Raw genomic sequence first — 27,860 nt, forward strand, 5'->3', positions numbered from 1 at the left:
TGAGTGTCTGAAATTCCATATTTATTATAATACATCAGTGAGAGGCAGTATAATATAGTGGCTAAGACCTCAAATTCTTCCTCCATCAACTTTCTAGCTGTGTAAAACTTACCCTCTCTGGGCAGTTTCTTCATCTGGAAAATGGGGATAATATTATTGCCCACCTATACAAGATATAAAAATGACTGAAAAGAATTAATACATTAAGCAGGTCAGTAACTGTTAGCTATTAGTGCTAGTAGCAGTGGGGAGTAATAAATAATTGGATAATCTTTGCAAATTGGATAATCTCTCTGAGCCTCAGTTTTCTCATTTCTGAAATGAGCATAGTAGCAGGACCCTCACAGGTTTGTGATAGTAATTGAGATGATGCAGGTGCCTAGCACTGTGTCTAATGCAGAAAAGACGCAAAGTCAAACCTATTTGTTACGCCCAGACATGTCTCTCTTTATTCAGTGTTGATTGTTAATGGTGTGGAGGGGGTAATTTTCTTACTATTCAGTTCAACTTAGATCCAGTGTTGATTTCTTCACAAACCATGAGTGTAGGTGTGTCTAAAGGCACAGGTCTTTCTACACCTATTGGGTAATGGGCTTTCTTGCAGTGACAGGCCCTTTCTGGGCTGGATTAGACCCCTGCACACTCTGAGTTGGTAAACAGCACCACAAGTATTGCTTTTAAGTGGGGAAGAGCAAGTAGCCAACTGCAGGACATGGAGCTTCATCACTTTCTGGGCCAGCGGCTCTGTTCTCAAGAAAACCTGTAGTTGTTTGCAGACAGAAGCTTTGGGATTTCGATCTTTTTTTCCTCCTAGTGTAGATGCTAGAATTGCCTTCTTAGTTGGTTGTTTCTGTTTAATTGCTGTTCTTTTGCTGAAGAAGAGCAGAAAATTATAGCCATCAGGCAAGGGAGACTGAAGAGAAATTAGACTTTGTCTGCCTCCTCTCTCTCTCTCTCTCTCTCTCCACACACACACACACACACACACTGTAATACAAATACCTATTTGAGCCTCCCAGTTATTTTCTCTCAAGGGCTGGAGTCAGCCACACCGGATACAGGAGGGAACTAAAGGAGCAGATCTTTTAAGGAAGAAGACAGATTCTTTTCTATCAGGTTCCTCAGTGTGTAAGAGCAAGTCAGTGCAGAGAGAGAGGAGAGAGGAAAAGCCAGAGGGAGAGAGGGGGAGAGGGGATCTGTTGCAGGCAGGGGAAGGCGTGACCTGAATGGAGAATGCCAGCCAATTCCAGAGACACACAGGGACCTCAGAACAAAGATAAGGCATCGCTGACACCACACCGGGGACGAGCTCACAGACCAGTCGGGCCCGGAAGACCAAGGCCGGGCAGCCGGGAGCACCCAGGGCAGGAAAATGAGGTGAGTGCCAGGGAAGGAGAGGGCACAGTGCCCTTTTGGGGACCAGCTGTCAAGTAGCAAGGAGGGTCTGACCTTGTCTCTGGACAGGCTCACCTGCATGTCCTGCGGGTGGTGGTGAGGGAGTTTCTCATCAATTCCTGGCGCTCTGAGAAGGGAGCTGTGGGCGGGCTGGGCGCCGTCCCTGGGACTCTGGAGACATGCAACTTGAGACGGGAGACTTTGTACAAATCCTGCTCGGGACACTGCTGAAGCCCAGATTTCTCCCTCTGCCAGTGCAGGGTGCTGCCTGCTGGCGAATGTGACTCTCCTCCTGTTGCCCACAAGGCTGATTTTTTATTTTCCTCCTCTGCAAAGAGCATTGATTTATCTCTCCCAACACTTTGTGAGTTAGGTACATGTTTGTGTGTTTATTTGTTCTGACCAGAAAAGAAACCAGTTTATCACAGCTCCGATCTGTGGTTTCTTAAACCTTAACAAGTTTGCCAGTTAAACCTCAATTTAGAAAACTAAAAACCTGTCCCCATTTTATAGTTCCCTATAAATTTCTTCATTTCTCACTGAAATCTGAGGCAGCTGGTGGCACGAATCAGGCTAAGAATCGTACCAAATGACTCTTAAAGAGATACTACAATTTTTTAAAAGGGTCTTTTGGAGTTCTGAAAATTAGGACTTTAAATTCTAATTGGTTTTAAGCTCCTCAGCCTTTCTTATTTCTCATCTTGCTTGATGCTCGTTACTAGACATTCCTTACAAGTTTTTTTCTGCAAGTCTGAAAACCCAACCACCCTAGTTATTTATATTATTTATAAGTGTTAATGCTGTTAAACACACACAAACACACACAACACACACACGCACACACACACATACACAAAAACACTCTGCAGATGTGTAAAGTCCCTAAACACTATGTTTCCCATTAATTTTCTTTTCCATTGGGAAAGTGTTTCTATTTGTTTCTCTTCTGCAGTAACCTAGCAACTTTGCTGGGTCTGGGGCCAATGAGGGGCTTCAGACTGTACTACTCTCTGAACTCCAATTACCTGTGGTTCAGAGAGATGATCAGGTCATTACAGTTAATTCAATCATTCTGTTCTATTTAAATGCATTGTAATTTTAAACCTGCCATTAGACTTCATTTTCCTTTCTCCTAAAAAATATGGGATTTATGTCCATCTACACAGGATGGTGATCTGATTTACCTGTCAACCATCGGAATCCCACCCTACCACTCAATGCCCAGCCATGCCGTACTATAGGGCTTGAGGAACCATCCTACGTTTTTGCATATGCTCATCCCTCAGCCTGAAACAACCCTCCCCCTCTATTTTCTACCTAAGAGACCTGATTGTTCCAACTGGCTCAAGTATCATTTTCTCTTTCTTGACCACCATCCTCCAGAGTGAGCATCTCTCCCTTTGTTCTCTCTGTCCTTGCAACTATAATATATCTCTTATCACCTTTGTTATATCTCCTTGTTTGAATATCCACTTCCCCTTACAAGACTGAGTGCTCCTTATGGTACACGATCTATGTCTTCATCTTTGTGTGACCAGCACCTAGCATGGTGTCTATTTCCTACTAGGCATTCAGTGACTATTGGTTGAATTCAATTCAATTGTTGAACAACGAAGCAACTCCTAGAAAAGTGCTCCATTAGAAAAGTCTCTAAAGGGTCTTGCCTCACATGGATATGGTATTTCAGAGTTTGTAAAGCACTTTCATGGGCACTGATTTTCAGATTTTGGATGAGGTAAGGATTTGTGGATAAGTGAGTATAAAAGCAGTTAAGCAACTTGCCCAAAGCCACACTGATGATCTTGAAAAGCCCGAGACTCGAACTTGGGTCTTTGGGCTCCAAGACCAGGATTTTTTTCTGCTATATTCCACTAGACTCTTAACCAAGTGTATTATTATACACCGATAGCTCTCAGTCCTGGCTTCATGTGAGAATGACGTGTGGTGCCTTAAAAAATGCCAATGCCCAAGACTCATCCCAGACCAAGTAAACCAGAATCTCTTGGAGAGGGGCTCTGGCATTAGTATTTTTAAAATTTCCACATAAAGGCTTGGGTTTTTAAAATTATTTTTCACAGGATTAATTGCTTTGGCCAGATGCCTGGGCATGATATGGGCATGGACCCAGCTTCTTCTGTGAGCTCTTGTACTTCCTTTCTTCTGCTGAAATTAATTCACCATATGGTATTGGGCATGATATGACATCTCTTGGGGTATCCTTTTCATCATCTGTCAAATTAGGGTACTGTGTAAGGGATCTATACAGTCCCTTCCAACTCCTGAATTCAAAAACAGAGTCCTGGTGTTGTGTAGGTTAAAATGAGGACAGAGTATGGAGAGGAGAGAAAGTGCTATCCATTCCATAATCATAGATATGTGCAGGCATTTTTATGCATTCAGATAGCCTGCTCCTCCAGTGGAGCCTATGAAATCCCAGCTCTATATATTACTTTTGACATTTCGAGCAAATGTAGCTAAACTTTTTGATTAGCTGGAGGATAGATAGCAGGTGTCAGGAATCGTACAGCCGGTGCCTGGTATACAAGAAGCCAAAAACGTTCAGAGAGTGTGATGAGGAACGAAAGCTGCCACTTATATTCTTCAATTTACAGCCCCTAAAGCAAGCAAGCAAGCATATGCTCAAGTCCATTACATGAAAGGAGATATTTGTTTCATATGTTTGAAACCATTTTGAAATGCAAACAAAGTAGAACAGAGAGCTTCCCAGGCCTTCCTCCCACGCTGACCAGTTGCCTACGACACATGGCTCTGGGCCTCTGGGCTAGATGGAGCTGTCAGCTGCCAGCCTTTGACAAAACTGGCTTTAAGGAGGCTCAGAGTCTCCTCGATGTGCTCTGGAAAAAGCAGACATGGAGAAAGCTGACCTTTCAGCCTTGCACAATACGAGTGTCCCTATTGCAGGGAAGTCCGGCTTGGGAGCCAAAGCTCATTCCTGACTCCTGCTTTTCGGGAAGCCGCATGATGGAGTAATCATAACTAATGTTTGCCTAGGGCTGGACAGTTAACTAAGTACTTTCCAATCCTCCTTTACTCTGATAGCAGTCCTGTGGGAAGTCGTAATTATTACCACGAAGTGGACGAGGAAACAAGACCTTCCGTGACTTCCCTAAAATGGGTAGGGTAAATAGTCAAAGCCTAGGGTTGAATCTAGCTCTTCTGACCCATGGCCAGTACTCTCCCTTCTCAGCAGGACTGAACCTGCCCTCCCAACCCTGTTAAGATCAATTCATTTCCTCACTTAAAAATGGGGGCACCTGGACCCTGCCAGTTATAGTTTCTGGACTCAGCATTTCTACTAATTCACTGGTTAACTTGGATCCATGTCTTCCCTTTTCTCCCTCTTTGGGGCCCTCCTTCCACAGATTGGTTTTAAAAAATATTGACATTGGCTATTGGACTAAAACATTTTGTTTTCTTAATAACAACTCACATGTTGCTATTGTAGGGCTGTTGGAAAAAATTAAATAACACTATTTTCTTTTCATTGAAAAAATAGTACATGGTCCTTCTAGACAAACATAAATATTTAAAATACATAAAAAATAAAAATACCCATATTCCTATTTTTTAGAGACAACCACTGTTAATAACTTGATGTATATCCTTCTGGACCTTTTTGTACTTACCTGTTTACCTTTTGTACTTACCTGTTTACCTTTTACATGAGATAGCTGCATAATATAGGTAGGTAGTTATGTTGCTTTGTTTACGCAATCAAAAACTCATACATATGCATATCTCCACATATATGTATCTGAATGCATGGGGGTGGAGGGATGGATATTGGGAGGAAACAACTTCCTGGTTGGCAAAGATATAACTATTAATCTGATGATGCTGGTATGGTCTCCCAGCATTGACTTTTTAGGCTATCTAAGACTCTGGCTCCAACTTCATTAATTCATTCATAATCTGTTACATATCAGTCTCTATACCAGGACCTTTACATACATCATCTTTAATGCTCATGTGAGCCCTGTAAATTAGGTATTATAATCTCCACTTTATCTATGAAGAAACTAGGGCTCAGACAGAGTAGGTGCCCAAGTTTTCACAGCCAGTAAGTGGAAGAAGTGGAATTTAAACCAAAGTACATTTAACTTCAAAGGCTGTGCCTAAAGCAGTGCAGTGCATTCCCTGCTGTAATAGAGGCATGTCCAGGGAGCCGTGGCATCTGGAGGAGTGAAGGGACGCTACATAGCATGGGACGCTCTGAGCCAGATGGTGGAGGGTACCCAAGACAACAGCAGGTGAGGAATGAGCAGGGCATGTGGGCTGCAGGAATGGGGCTGAGGCATGGAAGGGCACAGATGCTCCCAGAATATTCGACAAGAGGCCTGCTGGCATTGGGATGAGGCTGGACAGATAGGATCAGCACCCGATCAAAAAAGGCCTCTCCAGCCATTCCTGGAGCAAATGCTTTACCCTGCAGGCACAGTGGTGCAGCACGGTCACATCTGTGTTTTAGAAAGTCGACGTTGGCAGAAGATGGCTGGGGAGCCAGAGGAGATCAGTTAGGCACCAGGCCACATAAGAAAGTTTAAATTAAGTAATTGACTACAGAGGGGGAGAAATGAATTTCCACAACATAGGAAGTAGAATAAATAGGACTTGGTGACTATTGAATCTGGTGTAAAAGGAGACATGAATGGTATATAGTAAGGCTTAGGGAACAGTAGATGGTAATGCCATTCACAAAAATCAGAAATGAGAGCAGGAAATGATTAGGAGAGATGTGATGAGCCAAGTTTGGGATGTTTGAGTTCAAAGTCCCTGGGTCTCCCAGGGGAAGCGATCCATCAGACAGATGCCTGGCGTGGTGTGTGCTGAACACTAGGGCTTTGACCAGCCTTGGTCGTTCTGCCTCAGTATTGCATCAGCCACACTGGTGTGTTCTGTAGGGGTTACTGAATTTTCCTTGCCTCTTTTGCAACTCCTTATGAGTCCATTGTCTCTGATTCCTGCAGAAATAAGTTGTAGGATTTTGATCCTTTTATTATGACACTTACCAAGAGGAAGAAAACTTGTTTTGGTCATTCTTTATTCAAGATTTCACACAACCTGACTAATTTTGTGATAAAACAGCTCTTTCAAATGTTAAATCTGTTTAAGGTACTATAGATTCCATCAAGGAGTTTAAGTCTCATCCCAATATTACCATGTTATTATCATTTACTTTTTAGAAAAAGGAATCAAGAGTTTATGATTCTTAAATGAAGCTGAGCTGAAGAAATATCAACTTTTACCTAATTATGAAAATTACATTTTCAACAGTCAAATGGTAAGTGTCAGGGTCCCAAATGTGGCACTTTCTGGAAAAGTTTTGCACTATTATAAAATCTTCAAATGAGCAAAACTGGAAGAAACCTCAGAAGTCATCTAGTTACCATCTTCCCATGTTGCAGACTGGGTCAGCAAGGTCCAGAGGGGAAAAGTGACCACAGCAGGCCAGAGACAGAGACATGCTGAGAACTTGTTTTCCTGGCTGCTGATTTAGATGAATGTTGGGGACCTGTGTCCATGAATGTAAGTGACCCACATGCATGTCTTTCAGGTGGCTGCTTCTGTATCATGCTCTATGCTTCTTCCTGTCGAAGGCTTCAGCCCACACCGTGGAGCTAAACAATATGTTTGGCCAGATCCAGTCGCCTGGTTATCCAGACTCCTATCCCAGTGATTCGGAGGTGACTTGGAATATCACTGTCCCAGATGGGTTTCGGATCAAGCTTTACTTCATGCACTTCAACTTGGAATCCTCCTACCTTTGTGAATATGACTATGTGAAGGTGAGATTCCCGATGTCCCCTAATTGGGCCAGGCTCTCTGCTGGCAGTTAGAGAAGGCTTGATGAATTACACACTGTCCTTACCCTTCCAGGATGGCAGGTAGTGAGGGAGATACACAATATCACAATGTAATGAACAAAGGTTGGGATGCTGTGCTAAGTGTAAGCTGGGAGGGCAGAAATAGAAAGATCCATGAGGGAAGCTGAGGTCAGTAAACTCAGCCAAACACATCCCTTCTTTCTTTCTGTTCCCAAATCCTTTAGTGATTCCACTAACCTCTGTTCCAAGGTCACCTTTAATTCACCAAGCAGAAAAGGGTAGAGACCTCAAAGTAAGCAGTAATCAGACAGAAACAGAGCCATAATCATGTCCAAAGTTGAGGTATTAGAAAGCATTCCCGAATTTCTGAAATAATGATCAAGTGTTTGGGAAGTGTAAGGTGCACAGTAGTAGACAGTAGAGGATGAGGTTGGAAGGGTGGGCTGGAGAGAGATTCTTAAAGGCCTTGAATGTCTTGCCAGGGAATTTGCATTTTATCAGCAAAAATCATGGGCAGGGAGGAGAGAATCACTTTCAGAAGTAGACATAAAAAATACATGGGGGAAAAGCAGGGGAGATTGCAACACAAAATCAAAACAATATACCCTGGAATGTAGAGAGAACCACACAGTTCCATAGGTTGGAAGCCGTTCTCCTTTTAAATTAGGGCTAAGAAAGGTCGGAGTATTTCTGAGACATCAAGTTTACTGAAATTGTATCTAGTTAAAAAGATGTGGAGACCTAAGAACCTACTTTCTAAACTCTCTCTGGCTTCCTGGAAGTGGTTGTCATCAAACAACTCTAGAGTGGGCTTTATGTACTTTTAGTATTAATATTATTGCAGTCTCATTTTTCCACAGCCAGTAATTCAATAAGATTTAACCTTGTATTAACCACAGTATTTGATCAACGGCAAAGAAGTGAGTTTACAAAGTGTTTTTACACTTGTTAATCTCATTCGAATTTTAAAACAATCACATGTACTCACCATCAAATTGGTATTAACTGATCAACACCTATGTGCACCACACCTATGTGTAGTAACATTCACTGGGTATCGGGCAGGTGGGAGGGGGGAGGAAGGGATGGATATATTCACACCTAATGGGTGCGGTGTGCACCATCTGGGGGATGGACATGCTTGAAGCTCTGACTCAGTGGGGCAAAGGCAATATATGTAACCTAAACATTCGTACCCCCATAATATGCTGAAATAAAAAAAAGGTCATGAGATAGAAATTACTACCCCATTTCACAGGCAAAGAAACAAACCCAGGAGGGTCAAGCAACTCACTCAAAGTTGCACATCTGGATGGATCAAGTTCTGAAACCCATGTCTTGTGACTTTGAGTCTCATGCTCTTTTGGCTACATCCAACAGTCACTGAGCCCTGAATGGGAGGAGGCCACGTAAGAAGGCGCCTTCTTATGTGGCCTCCTCCCATCTTCAACCTATTTACATGAAGAGTGTTACCATTATATACGTTGAGTCTGCTTGCAAAATCCCATTTATGATAGGTTTCTACATCTAAAAATTGTCCAAAATTGGTGTTTCAGAGCAGGGTTTCTGAATCTCAGCACTACTGACATTTTGAGCCAGATAATTCTTTGCCGAGAAAAGCTGTCTTGAGCATTGTAGGCCTTTTAGCAGCATCCTTGGCTTCTACTCACTAGATTCCAATAGCAGCTCCCCCTCCACTTGTGACAACCCAAACTGTCTCCCTCCAGATGTTGTCAATATCCCAGAACTACTTCTGTATGGGGTGCTGCCCCTCTTACAATGCTCTGTGCTAGGAACGATGGGAATATTAGGATACAAAAGATCTGGTCTCTTACAAAGAGAGATGAACCTAGAAAAATAACCATTGCACAAGATACAAAAGAGTAATGACAATAAAAGACTGACAGATAAAGAATGAGAAGAGGTAGAACTGGTCCTCTAAGAGATGACATGGGTTAGTAATGTACATTGACATACGATTTCTATAAATTCACTAAAAATGGAGCCAACTTCTCAGGGTCACAAGAATCAACCAAGGGAGTATTCATGGAGACCCTAAGTACGTGTTCTCCTAAACTATTCTGACAAAATGGTCAGTTATGACTTCCAGGATATAATCTAGCCTCTGCCAAAGCCAAACTCCAGGATGAGATAGAATATGGGTATGGAGCATTAGGTTAAGATGGATTATGGCTATGGAGCATTAGGTTAAGCAGAATCTCCCAGCCCATCCCCCAAACCAATGCTGGTCATAAAACATGACATTCTGTAACATTTGAGTTGGAAAGTGGTCTTAACCAGAAGGAAAATGACCAAACATTGGCTTTATATGATAGTGAGTTCCATAGATTTAGACAAGCCTAGATGTGAACTTTCTAACCATTTTTTTCTCCACTTTCAAACATGCCAACCATCTAGAAATTTTGTCAGTGCAAACGTTTGCCTTTATTGGTATCTGAGGCTCAGAAATTACAGAATTTTTTTCCTTAGTTTTAGCATTGACTTCTCATAATTCCTCCCTTTCTCTACCCAAGAACTGACATCCAACTTGATGTGCATTGAACAATTGTTTCTCACAAGTTTGACTCGTTTAGACAGAAGATAAATTTAACCTTGTTAGGACTCATTTATCAAGATGATAAGCACACAAGAGAGAATTTAACTCATTGCTTTTTTCCAAATAAATTGAATCTGGCAAGGCAGATGGAGCAGCTGACATCAGTAGTATTTTGTTAGTGGGAAAAAATGACAAGGTATTTTCAAGGGTGAAAATAAAATCTGAAGACCACTTCTGACACTGAATCAGATGCTGAAATATACTTCTAGCTAAAGCTCAGTTTTTCTGGCTGGAGGATATTTTGGAAATTGATCGATGATTTCAATCCAGGGTGGTGAGACTCCTTCCTGAAACCCCAAGTGGGTGGACCTGGGCCCTTTAGAAGGGGCAGCCATGGTCCTAGGTTCTTGCTTGGGATCCAAGAAATGCCTTTTCTAGTCCCAGACCTGTCACTAACTCCCCAAATGATCTAGAGTGGACAAGAAAATCTTATAACACCGTCTCTGCTCCAAAATTAGACAGGTGGCTTCTGGGCTTAGCAAAGAAGTTGTCTACTTGAGGCAAGTCAGGGACCGAGCTGCCTACTGGATTTTGAGTCTATGAGTCATATACACGTTTCCAATTCCTTTGGAAAAGGACATTAACATGGTGGAGGCAGGGAGACATATTTCTCCACTTGTGCTCGCACAGTTGTCTCTGTTCCAGAACGGCACTGTGGGATCGATATTAGCCTCCTGCAGAGGCTCCAACAGCCGTGGGGGGTGACTGGGCCTCCCTTGGCAGGACACTGTAGCCATGCTGGCTGATGACTGGCGCTCACGTGGAGACAGCCCCGTGCCTCGCAGGCACACGCCCTGCCAGTCTCCCTCCCAGAGCTGAGAACTCCCAGCATATCAGGCTTCAGGGGCCCTCCAGAGACTTACCTAGTCTCGTTACTATCATTGTTGTTTTTCAAATATTTTCTGTCCAGTGAACATTTTCTTATAACAAATCTTCAGTTAGGCCCAATATAGAAAACAGACAGAAGTGGAGCTGCTCTAGGTGAAGGTGGCTCTGCTCACTCACCCTCCTTGGTTATCCTGAAGTACCTTGAGGAATTATGGCTTGAATTTTGCCACTCTGGTCAAGTTCCCATGGGACAGAAGAGGGGACTGAAGGTTAGAGTTCAGGGACAGGATGACCACTCTGCCTCTGAAATCTCAAACCCAGAAGCCTTCCACACTTAGTTGAAACCCACTCACTTTTTCTAATTGCCTCCCCAACCTTAGCCCCCAGAATATGTGCTTTTTCTGGCTACTAATGGGAGAGAAAATCTTCCTTTTCCATCTGAATAAAAGCATGAGCATGCCATGTGACCCCCTGGTAAGTCAACGTCCCTCTCCGAAAATCTGTTTTTTCATCTGTTCAATGAGAGGGTGGGAAGAGATGATTCCCTAAGGTCCCTTAAATTCCAGAATTCTAATCCCGATCCTATTTCCTGCCAGAATTTTCCACATGACCCCACCAAACTCTCATTATCCTAGTCAGGATAATACCAAAAAACAGGAATAGTATGTTTATAACAGCCACTTCTCAAAGTTCTATGGCCACAAGCATGCCAATCAGAGCTTGCAGTCTGCTGGGGACAACTTGGTGGCATGTCATTTGGATAGAACTTGTAAACATATCATGCTGCCACTGCCCTTTACAAAGAAACTTTAAATATCACTGATTTCCCTTTGGCAGAATAACATTCCCTATTTTGAGGCTTTTTTGCTCTATAACTAAATTCCTTTGGCAGGCCTATGTAGGAATGGGCTTTAAGAAACTTCCAGTTCATAGGAACCCTTTATAGCCCAGTCCAAGCCCACAGACTGGCCTTCCCACCCAGGCCCATCAGGGCGATGGTGATGGAACTGCTGACACTGCACATTCGGAGCTTGAAGAAGAGCAGGACCCCAAGGCTGTGGTCCGGATGCTCACATTTATGAAAATTCCTCTCCAGCCTGATTTCCCGCAGTTCTTGGTCTTCAAGGCATGTGTACATCTACATAGCAGCATCTGCTTCCTTGGAATGTGGCTGCAATGTGTGGATTCCTGCAGTGCACGGATGATGCATATGAATCACAGCTAGTTAATGCTGCTGGCAAGAGACAGAGCACAGATGCAAGTCAGGGAGCCAAGAGACCTAGGTTCTGGCTGCCACTCTATACTAACTAACCTTGGGCAAGTGACTGCCCCTAGGGGGGACTCTGTTGCCTCCTCTGTCAAAAACAGGAGTTGAACTAGACGTTCTCTTCGGTGCACCTAGCCCTGATAATCTGTGTATCTAAGACCTTAGAAACCAGAGTCCAACTCCATGATCATCATGTCCAAAGCCCAGGGAAGGGCAACTCATTGGCCAAGGTCACACTTGGCCCAGAATTTACATGTCAAGACTCTCACTCTTTTCTTCTTTTAAATAGTTTAAACTATAGTGAAGTCCCATTTTATGAATGCTTAGGTTTTTAAGGTAATGTAAGGCAAATATTGTCTATAGTCAAACTTACTCTTAAAAACCCCTTAAATATTATAGAGTATTATCTTTTAGATGTCCAGAAGATATTTTTTTCCCAGAAATGCAACAAATTACAGTTCTTTTGGTTGAATATCAAATATGTACTTACAAAGGAGCCATGGAGCTATCGTTATGAAAAGAAGTATAGTTACTTAGAAACCACAACCACCAAGAGAACAGCAGATTCACACAATTCATTTCCAAGTTCACTTTGTGGCACATTCTCTCACTGTGTGCAATAGTTCAGTTGGCATCTGTTAAATGTTCATATAATGCAATGTCACTGTCCTCCTGTTAACCCTATATCCTTGATGTATTCAACATTTCTTCTGCCTCCCCACTGTTAGTGCCTTAGTTCCAATTCTTATTCCTCTCACCTAGTCTGTTGCAATAGCCTCCTAAATGTCTACCAGATGTCAGTCTCTCCCCATCTGTTCTGCCCTGTACATGTATCTAGAGGGATCTTCTTAAAACATTACTTTGATTATGCCACTCTCAAAATCTTTCAATGGCTCCCCATTGTCTATGGAACAAGGCCCAAGAATCCTACTGAAAACCTACCATAAGCTGGACACCATACCAAAGATTGGGCCTGCAAAGATGAGTAAGACAGTTCCTGAGCTCAAGGAATTCACAGTTCCATAGTGTGTCATGAGTCAAGTGTGTAATTAATAAATTAAGCCATACAAAGTAACACAAGGGATATCAGGAAGTAGAAATGTTTGGGAGTGGTCATTTCTGCAAGGCCAGGAAAGGCATTGAAAATAATTGGTGACTGAGATAAGTCTTGAGGGGTGAATAGGAATTCAGTAGTACAGTCCCCTAAGCAGGAAGTCTCAGCAGAGCGACCATAAAGGTGTGGCGGTTGAAACGGATGAGAATGAGGCAGAACAGAGAATAATCAGGGTTGGCATATTTTAGGGAGATATAAGAGAAAAGCCTAGAAAGATCATCTGGGGATCAACTGAGAAAATATTTTGGTGAATTTGGGTTTAAGCATGTGTACCCAAGGTCACAAATAAGTGGTCAACAGATTGAATCAATTCCATAGATATATATATTTTTTGGCCATCCTAGTATTGGCTTACACTGTGTTTTGAAAAAAGAAAAGAAAAGAAAACAATTAATATCAACGTAAGGTTTCTGATCTCAAACAAAAATCTACTTTCTAAATTCCCTTAGAATATCAGAAAATCTGGCAACTCTGGCAGCTTCCTGCATGCCAACAATCAGCTGGCACCTGGTCGAGGTGCACTATGGGTAGGGTCCCCACTATCCCCTATAGATGCCCCCATGCTAAAGCTTTCTAGCATCTTGATGGCACCATTGATTCTCTCACAGTAAGAAAGTGAAACTTTTTCCCTTGCTATCTCTGTGAAAAGTAGGAAAGATGAAAGTGTCTGAGCAGGACATATACTTCAGGAAAAATTGGTGAACAATTTATTTGTGGAGTGAAGGGTATCTCTCTGTATTTAATGTGCAAAGTATATTTCTGTCTAAAGACTTCAAAGCAGCTTGTTTCGTTCATTTATGTTTTCTGCCTGGCATTTTTGGGTATTTGATCTGGGACTTCCAGTTAGAAGCTATGAAGTGGTTGGGGTGGGGGTACAGGAAGGAGACACAGTCAGGGTGATGCCTGAGGAAGGTTCATCTGGAACTCCATGTAAGGGGAGTTAAGCACAGGTAAAGCTGAAAGCAACTGGAGTTATTGAATAAGGCCATTTGGGTGACTGTATTGAATAGATTGAATATGGCTGCCCTGAGCACAGTATATTCCACAGGGCTCTTTGACAGCTGTGGAAGCCCCGCTAGAGATGAACAGGAACTGGCTGTGTGGGGTGGAGGAAGAAGGAGGAATCGGAGATTTCAAGCCCACGTTATGACAGCATAGTGGCCTCTTTCCCAGAAATGGAGATCAGGAACATGAAGAAGATGGGCAGATTTAGGAAGATAAAGAATGTGTTGAAGTGCCTTGAGTTTGGAATATGGCTGGAAATGCTGGTTTAAATTTTGAGGCAGGGCTTAAATAATAATAAGGGTAGATGTGGAAAGAGCACAGAGATGGTAGTGGAGAGAGAGTGAACACACTGGGATTAAATCCTGCCTCTGCTACCATCTGAATGAGACACCTTGGCCACGCTTCTTGATCTCCCTCAGTATTGGTTTTATCATCAGTTGTTTTTTTTTTTAAATTATGATGGATACAATATCTTCCTCACAGGAGGGTTCAAATGAAATGGTGGCTGTAAGGGGTCAGTATTGCAGACAGCAATCGTGCTCAGTAGTTGGGAGCTCAAGCTTTGGAGCCATTGAGACCGGAGGTCAGGGCCTGCCTCCACCTCTAACTGGAGCAGTTACTTCACCTTGCTAAGTTCTCCTTCTCCACCTGAAAAATGGGAATAATAATAACGATGCTTATCTCATGACTTATTGTGAATGCCAAATGAGGTCAATGCTTTAATGACGTACGTCCAAAACATACGTAATTAGGCCGGGCGCGGTGGCTCACGCCTGTAATCCTAGCACTCTGGGAGGCCGAGGCGGGTGGATCGCTCGAGGTCAGGAGTTCGAGACCAGCCTGAGCAAGAGTGAGACCCCGTCTCTACTAAAAATAGAAAGAAATTATATGGACAACTAAAATATATATATACAAAAAATTAGCTGGGCATGGTGGCGCATGCCTGTAGTCCCAGCTACTCGGGAGGCTGAGGCAGTAGGATCGCTTAAGCCCAGGAGTTTGAGGTTGCTGTGAGCTAGACTGACGCCACGGCACTCACTCTAGCCCGGGCAACAGAGTGAGACTCTGTCTCAAAAAAAAAAAAAAAAACAAAAAAACACGTAATTAGCTCATAAATACTATTATAGAGGGAATGAAGGCAATGGGATGAGTAATAAAGTGCCTGCCTGATGAATGTCAGTTTTCTTACCTCCTCTGACTCTGCCACTGACTGGCTATATGTTATGTGACCTTGCTAATGTCACTCATCCCCACCTCCCTACTTTATGGAAAAGTGCTTGGACAGGACTATTCAAATGTGGAAGGTTGTTTACTTCTCCTTTGTGTTTACCTTGTAGAAACACAAATTTTATGGCAATTTCTAATCCATATTACGCTTAGTTTACAAAAAAGGAAACTGAGGCACAAGTGCGTTTGTCTAAGTCTCTGCAGCAAAGCCAGGTCTCAGTCCCCATCATCCCGAGTCATGGTCTGTCTCTCTCTGTGAGCCCTTCTCAGAGCAGGTTCTTCTCCGGAGGGAGCCTTATGTGCTCTCTGGCCATGCGGTGTTCCTGAGGCAGCACTTCGCCTGGCGGGGTAATTTAGTGAAACTTAGTAAAACAGAAGGTCCTTGAGGGTCCTTGGTCCCTGTGTTGTCTAGATTATGTTAAAGGAATTTCTTTTTTATTCTGACTTTGAGAAGAAAAATAATAGGAAATGGAGTCTGAGGCACAAGGACAGGGGTAGTGCTTGATTTATCTGTCTGCGGCACACAGGTTCTAATGTGAGCTCAAGGTTACTCCCAGCAGATTGTCAGCCCCACGAGATCAGGGCACATTTCTGTGTTTTCTCCAGGGGAAAGCACAGCCTTGGGCAGAACAGGAAAAGATACATGTTTCCTGGCAGTGAGTGTAAAGGAAAGGGCTCTAGCCTAGCAAACAGCCACCACCTCCTGCTGAGACCTTGGACAAGTGGCCTTTTCATTCAAAGCCTCAGTTTCCGTATCTGCCCTATGAGGGAATTGGATTAGCTGGTCTCTCCAAGCCCTTCCAGTTCTGATGGTCTACAACTCCTTATCCATTGCCTCTTCCCCCAGGCCACATTGGTCAGTCTGCATCCTGCTGTGTAATGGAGAGGTACATCCCTCCCCAGGGGGACTCTTCTGACTCCTGAGCTCCTAATTTCTGTGCAGTGCTCTATGTTTACTTAGAACAAGCCCTTGACCTTCAGCCTGCACCGGCTTCACCTACTGCAGCAGCTCTGCTAATTCTCTGGGAATAGACAGGAGGTCACAGAAGGAAATGAGAAATGGATAAACATTTCTCATGAATGTCAGTTGTAGCCCCAGTGGGATTCTTCCACTCCAGAGACACCAGGTCCCAAACACCAATTCCAGCTGATTCAGAAGAATCAGAAAGTGAAAATGAGCTTCAGAAAAGTGTGACAAAAGCTCATTTTATGCAGGAGGTGCACACAGTACAGACTCCAGGGTGATGGAAAATAGAAGGAAGCTCCCCGTGCTGGGCAGAGTGTGAGGTTGGAGTGTCGGGAGCTCACGCGTGCACATCTGTGTACTTGTCTGTACACAGGCTGCTCTTGGAAGTACGTTGGTAAAAAGCAGAGCTGCCATTTCCTTTGGTGTGCTTATAGAGGGACAAGGTAGGGAAGAAGAGGTGTTCATTTATTCAAACATTCATTGAGTGCCTACAATTTACTAGAGCTTAGGGTACAGCAGTAGAGTAGATAGAAATCTCTGCTAACGTTGCAGTAGCGTAAAGGGATAACAAACTCTAAACATACCCCATGAATGAATTATGTAGTGAGTAATAAGTTGATAGGTGAAGAAATTAATTGATCAGAAAAAAAATGCATGAGTTGAGATGGGGGCTCTGATTTAAATAGGGTGATCAGGGCGGGCCTCATTGAGAAGGTGACATTTGAGCAAAGACATGAAGAAGATAAGAAAGTTTGCAGCCAGTTGCGGTGGCTCACACCTGTAATCCTAGCACTCTGGGAGGCCAAGGCAGGAGGATCCTTTGAGCTCAAGAGTTTGAAACCAGCCTGAGCAAGAGCAAGACCCTGTCTCTACTAAAAATAGAAAAAAATTAGCTGGACAACTAAAAATATATAGAAAAAATTATCTGGGCATGGTGGCACATGCCTGTAGTCCCAGCTACTTGGGAGGCTGAGGCAGCGGAGGCTGAGGCAGTAGGATTGCTTAAGCCCAGGTGTTTGAGGTTGCTGTGAGCTAGGCTGACGCAACGACACTCTGGCCCGGGCAACAGAGTGAGACTCTGTCTTAAAAAAAAAAGAAAGTTTGCTAGAAGATGTGACAGAGAAGATGTGGCTTTCTGGGGAGAAAGCATTCCAACCAGAGGGAGACTCCAGTGCAAATACCTCAGATGGAATGTTCCTGTCATGTTTGCAGAACAGCTAGGATGGTGATGCTCACGTGGCTGGAGGGATCGGAATGCGAGATAAAGACCCAGAGGTACAGGTAGGGAGCAGGAAGGGAGGCCGGGAGATAGGGTTCCTGCCAAAGGCTGCTGGGCAATGGCAGACTTTACAAGCTGCTTTCACACCCAAGGTCCCATTTCATCTGATGCATAGAGGACACTGTTAACCACCACCTTTTGTGTTTGTGAAAAGTGAGGACTGGAGACAGTGGTGTGTGTGCTAACAACCAGCCTGGGGGTGGGGACAGAGGTGTGCAGTGGCACACCATTCACTATTCAGATACCATAACCTCAGGAGCACAGGTAATAGAACCATGCTAAAATAACCAGGCAGTAAGTAATGAGTTTTCATATAATTTGTTTCTAATATAATTTATTTAATTGTAAGTTGATGAAGCTTAGTTTTAATGATGGCTGTGTTTAACAACAGGATAGCAAAATTCCTGAAAAGTTGACAATTGGATCCTGTAAGCTGGTGTGAGCTGAGGGCTCTTGCATACCCCTGCCTGTGGAGGTGAAAGTGACACATGACATGCTGAGACCAGCGCCTAGGTTGTTTGGTTCCCATTCCAGTGCAGAGATTTGAGGATGTGACTTTAGGCTGGGTAGGGGCAGGGTCCTGGGTGGTGGCAGATGAACACAACAGCTCATACACTCCCGGGAGCTCTGCTGGACGACACTGGCCTGCTGCGATCCCTTCGTCCACTCAGCACTGACCTATTCGCTGTCTGCACCCAGTCCTGACGGTGACATACCTTGAGCCTGGCAGCCTCTGCTGCAGAAGAACACAACAAGCCTTTGTTTTTCCTGTCCTCAGGCTATTTTCCTGTACTGAAATGTTTGGGGCCCAGCCTCCAAGTTGCTGAAGGAATTTGCATGTGAATAAGCCCAGCTCTGAAGTCCCAGAAGGGGTGGGGTAGGGGGGTCTGAGCCATTCTCAGGCCAAAGGGAGTGTAAATCCTCCCAGGCCCTCCTGCCCAGCCCCACCCCAGCCCTGCCCGCTGTGAGACGGTGGGCACTGCCCGTTTCCCACCTGCGGGATGCCCGCTTCCCAGGCTCTCAGCCGGACCCCTCCCCTGCCAGCTCTTTCTTCTCCCCTGCTCATGCTGCCCTTTTCTGTCCAGAGCCCTCCCTGAGAATGGGCAGTCCTTCCTGGCAGCAGTGGGATTCTTGGCCTCTTAGGACCTGCCAGCTGTTTCTCTCAGGCCCCCGCATTCTTTATGGTGCCTGGCATTTGCAAGTACACAATACCTTCTGAGAGGCTCACACAACTCTCTCATGAGGTTTTTACTCTGATTAACAAATAAAAAATAAGAACACCGTCTGGGAAATGCAGTATACCTGGGCCCTGGTACTGAGTCTGCCATTGACTGGCCACGTGACTTTGAACAAGTCTGTTTCTCCACCTGAAAAAGGAAAGGTATAGACTTGTGATCCATTAATGCCCTTTTCCACTCTGACCTTCTATAGTTGCCTGATTGCAGTTACTGAGCCAAACCTGGAATTCAGAAAGTTTGAATTTTGTCTCAGGTCTGCTACTACTAGGCTATGTGGTCTTGGAGAAGTCACATCACCTCTCTGGGCTCAGAATTATATCTGCCTGAAATGCATTCATTACATGACTGTTGTTGGGAGCAAATAAAATAGGGAAAGTGATCATGCCCTATCAACTGGAAAGTTCTACGTAGAGGAAGAAATTATTATCATTATTACTATTACCTTTTCTTAATGGCCAAATTATTTTTATTATTACTTTTTATTATTACCTTGGGCCAGGACTGGAGCATCAACCTCCAGCATCTCTCATTTGAGGTTACTCCGAGTCTTAGATCTGCCAGCTGTGTTATTTTTACTTGGCTTTCAAGAGCTTCTGAAATTCAGGACACATGCAAACACACATAGCAGATGCCTCCTTTTTTTCTAGGTTCAGGTTCTTGTCTGGCATCTGGTACCTTTAACTTGCATCTACTCATAATCGTTAGCTGAAACTTGAGGCCACCTGGTAAAGTAGTAAGATTGGGCCATTAACCGCTGGCCCAGCCCCTAGGAAGTGATTGACGTTCAGTGAGGGTGAGCTCAGGGTACACAGCACTCACCTGTGAGCAGGAGTCCTGGGCCCAGGGCTCTCAGTGAATCACTGGCCTACACTCACACATCTAGGAAAATCTTTTGAAGCACAGTACAGTAAAAAGAGAAATCCTGGACTTGATACTATCCTTTTATGGATGGATAGAAGCCATTAGAGATCTCACCCCCCCAGGATTGTTGGGAGGCTTTATAAAGTGCAGAGAGGCAATCAGACCTATAAAGCCACCCACCAGAGGAGAAGGCTGGGCTGAGGGGTCTCTCTAGGTTCCCTTCCAGCTCTACATATGCAGCACCTGGGGTCCTCATAAAAGGAGAAGCCAGTGCTGGTGGCTTCGGTGAGATTAGGAAGAAGGAGTGAAATTTAGAAAATAGAGTGTACCCAAGACAAATGCTTCTTCAAACCCATGGTGTGGCCCCTGCCCCACCTGGCTGGGAGCTCAGGAAGGTGTCACCTCTGCTGGTTGGGTGGATCTCAGCAGTCCTGCTTGTCTCACTGATTTACCGAGTGCTGATTCTATCCCAGGTACTTTTCTCAGTGTTTTGTGTATAGTCATAGTCACAATAGTTCTGTGATATAAATACTGTTATTGTCACTGTTTTACGTAAGAGAAATCCTATATACAGAGTGCATTAGTTTTCTAGGGCTGCCGTAACAAATAGCCACAAACTGGATGGCTTACCAGCCACCTTAAATGGTTAAATTCCTTAAAAAGAGGAACTTATTCTCACACAATTCTGGAGGCCAGAAGTCTGAAATCAAGATGTTGGTAGGACCATGCTCCCCCTGAAGGCTCTAGGGGAGAATCTTTCCTTGTCTTTTCTAGCTTTCGGGTTGTTGTCGGCTATCTTTGGCTTTCCTTGGCTTATGGCAGCGTGACTCCAATCTCTGCCTGTCTTCCTGTGGCCGTCTTCCCTCTGTGTGTGTTTCTGTGTCCAAATTTCCCCGTTTTCCTAAGGACACCAGCCATTGGATTAGGGTCCACTTTAATGCAGTATGGTGTCATCTCGACTTCATTGCATCTCCAAAGACCTGTTTCCATATAAAGCCACATTCAGAGATACTGGGTGTTAGGACTGGGACGTATATTTGGGGAGGGGACACAATTCACCCTACAACACAAAGAGTTTAAATAATTTTTCCAACATCTAATAATTGGTGAAGATCATGTGCAACCCACGTAAAAATGAGGTCCCACATGATCCAGTCTCAGTAAAGGGCTGCATCCTAAGAAATAAAAAACTTAAAAAATTGAAAGTAACTCACAATTTGACTCACTCTTAAGAAATCTAAAAAGGGCAGAAATGTTCTTACTGCAGTCTTTCTTAAACATCCAATATCTATCTATCATCTCTGTCTCTCTTTTTCTATCTCTCTCTCCCCGTCCCTTCCTCCTTGCCTCTCCCTTTCCTTTTCCCAAAGTCCTAATGAACTCCAGACCAAGAAGCTCTTCTGTCTCCTCTTATCCATCCACTCACACTCACCTACTCCCCCTCTTGGACTTCACAATCCCAAACACTATCCCCTGACATGAGACCCTCCCTGCATATACTGTCATATGTGAATTTTAGTTATTCTAACTCACTCTTTCTTCTTTCTCTCTCTCTCTCTTTCTTTCTTTCTTTTTCTCTCTCTTTATTTTTTTTTCTTTTTTTTTTTTGACAGGATCTTGCTCTGTCACCCAAACTGAAGTGCAGTGGCATCATCATAGCTCACTGCAACCTCAAACTCCTGGGCCCAAGTGAAATTCATGATTCAGCCTCCCCAGTAGCTGGAACTACAGGTGCCCAGCTAAATTTGTGAGGTGGGGTCTCAATATGTTGCCCAGGCTGGTCTCAAACTTCTGGCCTCAAGCAATCCTCCTGCCTTAGCCTCCCAAAGTGCTGGGATTACAGGCGTGAGCCACCGAGTTCAGTCTGTTCAGAATTTCTTGATTGTTTTATCGGAATGTTATCTGTCACCTTACTGTTTATAAAGCAAAAGATGTTCATGTCTTTTTCAACTCCGTTGAGACCCAAGGAGGTGACAGAGTGCTGAGGCGTCCCCATGCCATATCCTATGAGGAAGGGAAGAATTGGGGATTATAGGAGATGAGGGACCCTGAACTTCCAGGCTGGTTTAGTTGTCCCTCCTGTGCACTCCCTTTCTTTGTTGACCTGAACTGACTAATGTTAAACATCTGAATAAAAGCTACAGGGAAGCAGCCTCAGGCCCAAGTCTCTTTTCAAATGTAAAAACAGAGTACAAAGAAAAATTACCTCCATTTCCACTAACCATTGCTAACAGTTTCCTCTCTTTCCACTTTTTATTTTTAATGCATACTTTCAACACACATGTAATTATATCATATATACAAATTTTTTCTGCTTTTTCACTTAATATCACCTATTAAGAATATTGCTAGAACATTGTAAATTCTCCATTAATGTGATAATTAATGGCTGCCTAATATTTACTAAGTTAATGCTAATTTATTTCTTCCTCTAGAATTGGATATTTACATTGTTTCTAATATTCTATTATTATATGACTGTTATAAATATCTTTGTTCATAATAATTTTTTTCACATTTAGAATATTTCCCCCTAGACAAAGGGATAACTTTCTAAGTCAAGGATAATTCAGAATGATCTATCTTGAAAGATAAGGAGTTTCTCACCTCTGCAGCTAGTAATGAAAAAGTGGCATGGTTTTTTTGGTAAGGGTGTAACAAAAAGATAATAGGTTAGACTAGGTGGCTTTTTAGGCCTCAAGAACCCGTAACATTGTGATTCTCCAAATTTCAGTTTACAAAACGTCGGTCTTATTCTTTGTCCCAAATCACTTTCTTACTCCCCATAAAAGTTATCTTTTGCTGTGTAACAAACCACTGCAAAACTTAGTATCTAAAGCAACACGCATTTTGTTTGCTCATGATTCTGTGATCAGGAGTTCGAACTGGACCCAGAGGTATGGTCTTTTTGCTGGATTTGCCTGGGGTCGTTCAGGCAGCTACAGTTGTTCCGAGACTTGACTGAAGCTGGAAGGTCCCAGGTGGCCTCACTCACTCATCCAGGGGCTGGTGGGGAATACCAGTGGGTGGGTCTAGAGGTCTCAACTGGACGGCTCCTCTCTGCCCTGTGTGGCCTTTCATTCTCCAGTAGGCCTCACAGGGCTTCTTCACACAGTGGTCTCAGGGCAGTGTTCCACGGGGAAACTGGTAAAGGAGAAATTATCTAATGATACTTGTTAAAGCACAGTAAGGCAGATTTTATTCAGGATCACGGTGATAAACATAGAGACCACAGCAATGGGATTTTGCAGAGGGGGAGAGAGATCGGGCTCAACTCCAAACACAGCATGAGCAAGTGGAGATTTATAGCCAAGGAGCAGGGTGGGGTTAGTGGATAGAAAATTATAAGAGGAAACATCAGGGGTAAAGGGGACTCTGGCTAAACCAACCCAACAGGATGCTTGCTAAAGACAGGCCAGGGTGATCAGACATCACCTGGGGGATGGTGGAGGATGAGGAACCCAATCAGATATCTAGGGTGATAAGATTTCAGTTTGGGAGTTCTTGCTAAACTGATTCAGCAATGTTCTTTTCTAAAACTAGATTTTACAAAGAAGTGCACAGATGAGCCTAGGAGAAGTTTCAGAAGCATAACTAAAGTGTGGCCAAGCAAAGAATCTTTGTCATTAGCCACAAGGCCCCTTGAGACCTAAGTTTGGAAGTGACACACCACTTCTAATACATCATATGCTTTTTGTCAAAGCAATTCACCAGACCAATCCATGAGCAGCAAAGTCACATTGCAAAAGGCTCTGAGTGTAGGCATGGAAAGGATTGTTGTGGTTATTTTTTTTGCAAACAACATATCACAATCGACCCTTGGTACAAAATAATTCATATCCTTCTCATATGCAAAATATACTTTTGCCCTCTCCCCCAGAGTTTCATCCCATTAGCAGATCAGGCTTGAAGCCCAGGATCTCATGATCTAAATAATGTCTAGAGACAGATGAGACACCAAGGGTATATAGCTCTCTAGGTATAGCTCCAGAGATCTCTAAACCTAAAAAGAAAGTTATTTGCTTTCACATACCCAATAATTCCTTTTCTTGGTGAGATAAGAACAAGATAACAACAACAGAACTCTTACTGAGAAAACAGGGAGAATGGGAGGCACATAACAATCACCGCTTCACAGTAATTCTAAAATACAGCCAAGGCACATGTGGCCTACTTCAGATACCAGGAATATTCCTGATTAGAGCCCAGTTCTGCTTCCTAGGCATGATAAGAACGGTTCCCTAGTCCATTGCTCTCTGTGGCTCTTGACTCTGGCCTTGACTCTGCCTCTGGCGTTTTAGCTTCACCTTCTGAGACATTCTTCACTTTCTATCAGAAATGGCTAGTGTTTGCAGCTGAGTAGTCTATTCAGCCTACTCTCTGTACATAGAAACCTGAAGCCCAGAGGCCTGTTTTCATTTTTAATTGTCTTAGTCATTTGTAGTCCAAGCTGATATGTCTCCCTTAACATCTTTTGGTATCTTCTATACAATAGAATATAGGCCACTCCACTAGATGAAAAACACACCCACCGTTCTTTTCAAAATAGGCCTCTCTACTTTGGGGCATGTCAGGGTGCTATGAAGTAATACCCCTAAGAGTCTTAGATGTCTCTGGTCTAGCTGATTGGGAGTACTAGGCACTGCCTTAAATCTTAACAAAGGGTTATTATAGCCACACATTTGACTTGATATTTACCTTGAAGCCATGTTTGCTTTTAAAATATTTTGCTAGGGCCGGGCGAGGTGGCTCACGCCTGTAATCCTAGCACTCTGGGAGACCGAGGCAGGAGGATTGCTTGAGCTCAGGAGTTCGAGACCAGCCTGAGCAAGAGCGAGACCCCATCTCTACTAAAAAGAGAAAAAAATTAGCCAAACAACTAAAAATAGAAAAAATTAGCTGGGCATGGTGGCGTGTGCTTGTAGTCCCAGCTACCCAGGAGGCTGAGGCAGGAGGATCGCTTGAGCCCAGGAGTTTGAGGTTGCTGTGGGCTAGGCTGACGCCATGGTACTCTAGCCCAGACAAGGGAGTGAGACCCTGTCTCAAAAAAATAAAATAAAATATTTTGCTAGTGGAGAGTCAATTTTCCAATCTAGCTAGTTCTTGGTCCGCTATATTTCCTCTAAGTTCTGCTTGCGCACTGAAGACTTACTTCCTGAAATACCTTGCCATACACAGCTAGAAGTGCATGCTGACAGTTTCAACATTCTGTCTAGAGATCTTCTTAGCCAGACCTACAAGTTCATTATGTACATTTTTCTCCCTTCTAAGTTGCCACAGACAAGTTTTGCCAATTGATTCACCATTACATAACTCACCTGCCTTTTTTCAAGCCTCCTATAGCAGTCTCCTCAGCATTTTCTTAGCATGCACTTGCTAGCCAATCCCAAAACCAAGGCCACATGTTCTAGTTTTTGTTATTGCAGCATTTTACTTCTGGTACCAATAACTGTATCAGTCAGAGTTCAATCAGGAAAGCAGAGTTTCTATGGATACTATGAGATAATGAATATCATGGGCATTAGAACTCATGCAATTATAGGAGGAGATGGGCAAGTGAAAGCTGTAAATGGGGAGTTAGAGGACCACAGCAAAGGTCACCAAATAGTTCTCCTAAAGCCCTGGAATGGGTGGAAATGTTGGAAATGTTAGCATCTGCAAGGGGATTTGATTAGTCAAGTCCATCCAAGGGGCAAAAGTGGGACCAAGAAAGTGAGGCTCATAGAAAGAAATCTCAGAGAAGCTGTTGGCTCTAAGCAGCTGTAAGAACCCTCTTACAAGTTCACCTGCAAGCATCTGGTGTTAGACCTGGGTCGCTGTTGGTCTTCGGAGCCAGTAGTTGGAAAGAAGAGCCGGATGCATAGTATAGAAATGTGAGGACAAGTTAGAAGTCATTGGACATGTCTATATCTGTTCATCTCTCTATATGATTGCAAAGCAACCTTTGAGAGTAATGTCTATTGCCCTTCAAGAGTGCACAAATTACTCTTTTGGCCACTCTAACCTGGAACTATACAGGGAAGGAGATTCCAGGGAATGTAGTTCACAGACTAACTAAATTGACAATAGCATAATCCCTGAATATCTGCCTAGATAAAGTCGGAAATGCTTAAGAGTCCAGAGTAGATTTCAGAAGGGCTCCAGAATACAGCTTGGGAATATTGACAAGCAAAGCCATGAGGCATTTGGACTGCAAAACAGCCTTTGTTTGTTCACTTTGTGTCTTAAAGGGGCACTGGCTAGAGAATCAGGATGCTGCGACTGTGAACATGTATCCACTACTCACTAGATTCATTTACCACTCGCTCGGGTCACCATTCACCTTGTCCAATTCATTTAAATTATCTAGGCTTCAATTTCCTCATCTATCAAATGGGAACAATCACTCCTGAGGTGCTTTCCCCATACATTGCTTCAAGGAGCCGATTGGTGCCAATTGGTAACTGTCAATGCATTTGTTAAGCTGATGTGATGAATCTATGTGCATGTGGAGAGCAGCTGGTAGTGGCCCTTCCACAGAAATTTGACCAACTTCTTGCTGCTCTGCCTCAGTTTTGCCCAAGAGGTTTGTTCTGTCTCTGCTGAGATAGAAAATTCAAGGAAAACAAAGACTCCGGCTTCTCCTTAGATCTGCCTTCCCAGCTCCCTGTTTTCAACAGAGCTCCTTTCCAAGACTAGGTGATTTGGGGTGGGTGGCATGGAGCACAGTGAAGACTGAGTACCCCAGGCCTTCACCATTCCCTCTGCCTGGATGCTCTCCCCACCCCCACCCCCACCCCCCAACCTCCACTCACTATTTCACCTGCCTAAATCCTCTCACCTTTCAGTCCTCAGTGCAAACATCATTCTCTTCTTTCTAAGTGTTTTCTAATTCCCCTCAGCTAGATGCAGCTTTTTCCCTTCTTTAAACCCCCAGGGCTTCCATCTTTCCTTGCAGTTTCCATACCCTGACAATACCCTAACACATGTACATAAGAGTATTTATCTTATTCTCCTACTAAATGTCACATTCCCAGAGGCAGGGGACTTGTTTATTAAGCTCATACAACAAATAAATAATTTTTGCTATCCTCCACATTATAATCTAGATAGAACTTGGTGTATAAATATTTGTTGAATTGAGTTAAAAGAAAACATTGAGGACATCCAGCCACGTGTTGGTGCCTTACATAACAATAATCTATAAGGATACGGTTGCCTACAATAATAGAAAAATGAAGAGTCTGTGATCCTCAACTACAGGGATGTCTATTATCACCCTTGTGATAAGTGAATTTCTTGTCTTCACTTGATAAGTTCCCCCCATCATGTTGATATGATGACCCCAGACATGGGACAGTCTAAGCAGAAGCTAGAGCTCAATCCTCCTATACTCAGAAGTAAAGGATCTGTGTGGCACTTTATGCTCCACAGCAGGGGATGCAAATATTAACCAGGGCCAGTGACCCTTCTGTTTAGGTTATGGCTGGAGCTGTCACAGCCACATCCTCTCTAGGAGATAGTCCATGCACTGAGATAAGGTTTCAAGAGGCCCTCGAGCCAGGAAAATTGTTAGGCCAAGCATCTGTGTCTTTTGTCATGTACTGAGTTGCTGAGTTCTTTTCCCCTGTCTTAGGACAGTTCCAAAAGCAAAACTGATATCAGAAAATGCTCATGTTATCTCTCTACCCTTGAGCAAGTCGCTTCCCCTTTCTGGACCTTGGTTTCCTCTAGAAGAAGAGAGATTGAAAGAGCATTTAAAGGTCCCTCCCCACCCTGATATTCCAGGGCTCTATTCTGGGCTGCAGGCTGAATTCCCAGGGCCCCAGGCTACTGGTCTTCTCCTCTCCGCTTCTGTAAGTGTATATGGCTCAGCTTTCCTCGTGGGTCTCTTACCTATTCTCTGGAATACTGTGACTCTGCAGGTGGTGACCGTTTGCCTGCCATTATGAAAAGGTCCTTAAACTCAGAAGTTACAAGGAAGAAGGCTATTTGTTACAGACCCTAGGTAGTGTCTCCCTAGTCCAAATGATCTCTGGTTTGGTTCACTTGAAAGTGTTCATGCTCTAGTCACTATGGAACCCAAGAGGTCTTGGAGATGCCAAGTTACAGAAAGGAGGCTATGTGGCTAAAACTGTCAATACTCAAGGCATGACTATTCACTGGTAATTGATTTTGTATTACATAGTCATAAACCACAAACAAGTTCAAGTTCATCAGCAGGCAACAATCTGTGT

At 43.6% G+C, this 27,860-nt stretch overlaps 1 protein-coding gene across 5 annotated transcripts in view; it reads left to right on the forward strand.

Annotated features, from left to right (window-relative positions):
• The first annotated feature begins 1,006 nt into the window (after positions 1–1,006).
• The window catches only part of MASP1 (MBL associated serine protease 1), a 66,688-nt gene continuing 39,834 nt past the window's right edge, over positions 1,007–27,860 (forward strand). Inside the window, exons 1-3 of one of the 5 annotated variants that reach the window (XM_069475210.1) lie at positions 1,007–1,377; positions 6,600–6,697; positions 6,971–7,202. In XM_069475210.1, the coding sequence (XP_069331311.1) occupies positions 6,669–6,697; positions 6,971–7,202 (261 nt within the window). In that variant the 5' untranslated portion in view covers positions 1,007–1,377; positions 6,600–6,668. The remainder of the gene's footprint in view (positions 1,378–6,599; positions 6,698–6,970; positions 7,203–27,860) is intronic. The other 4 variants (XM_069475213.1, XM_069475212.1, XM_069475211.1 and 1 more) reach the window with 4 other exon arrangements.

The sequence above is a fragment of the Eulemur rufifrons genome, chromosome 7, assembly GCF_041146395.1.
Source record: "Eulemur rufifrons isolate Redbay chromosome 7, OSU_ERuf_1, whole genome shotgun sequence".
Lineage (NCBI taxonomy): Eukaryota > Metazoa > Chordata > Mammalia > Primates > Lemuridae > Eulemur > Eulemur rufifrons.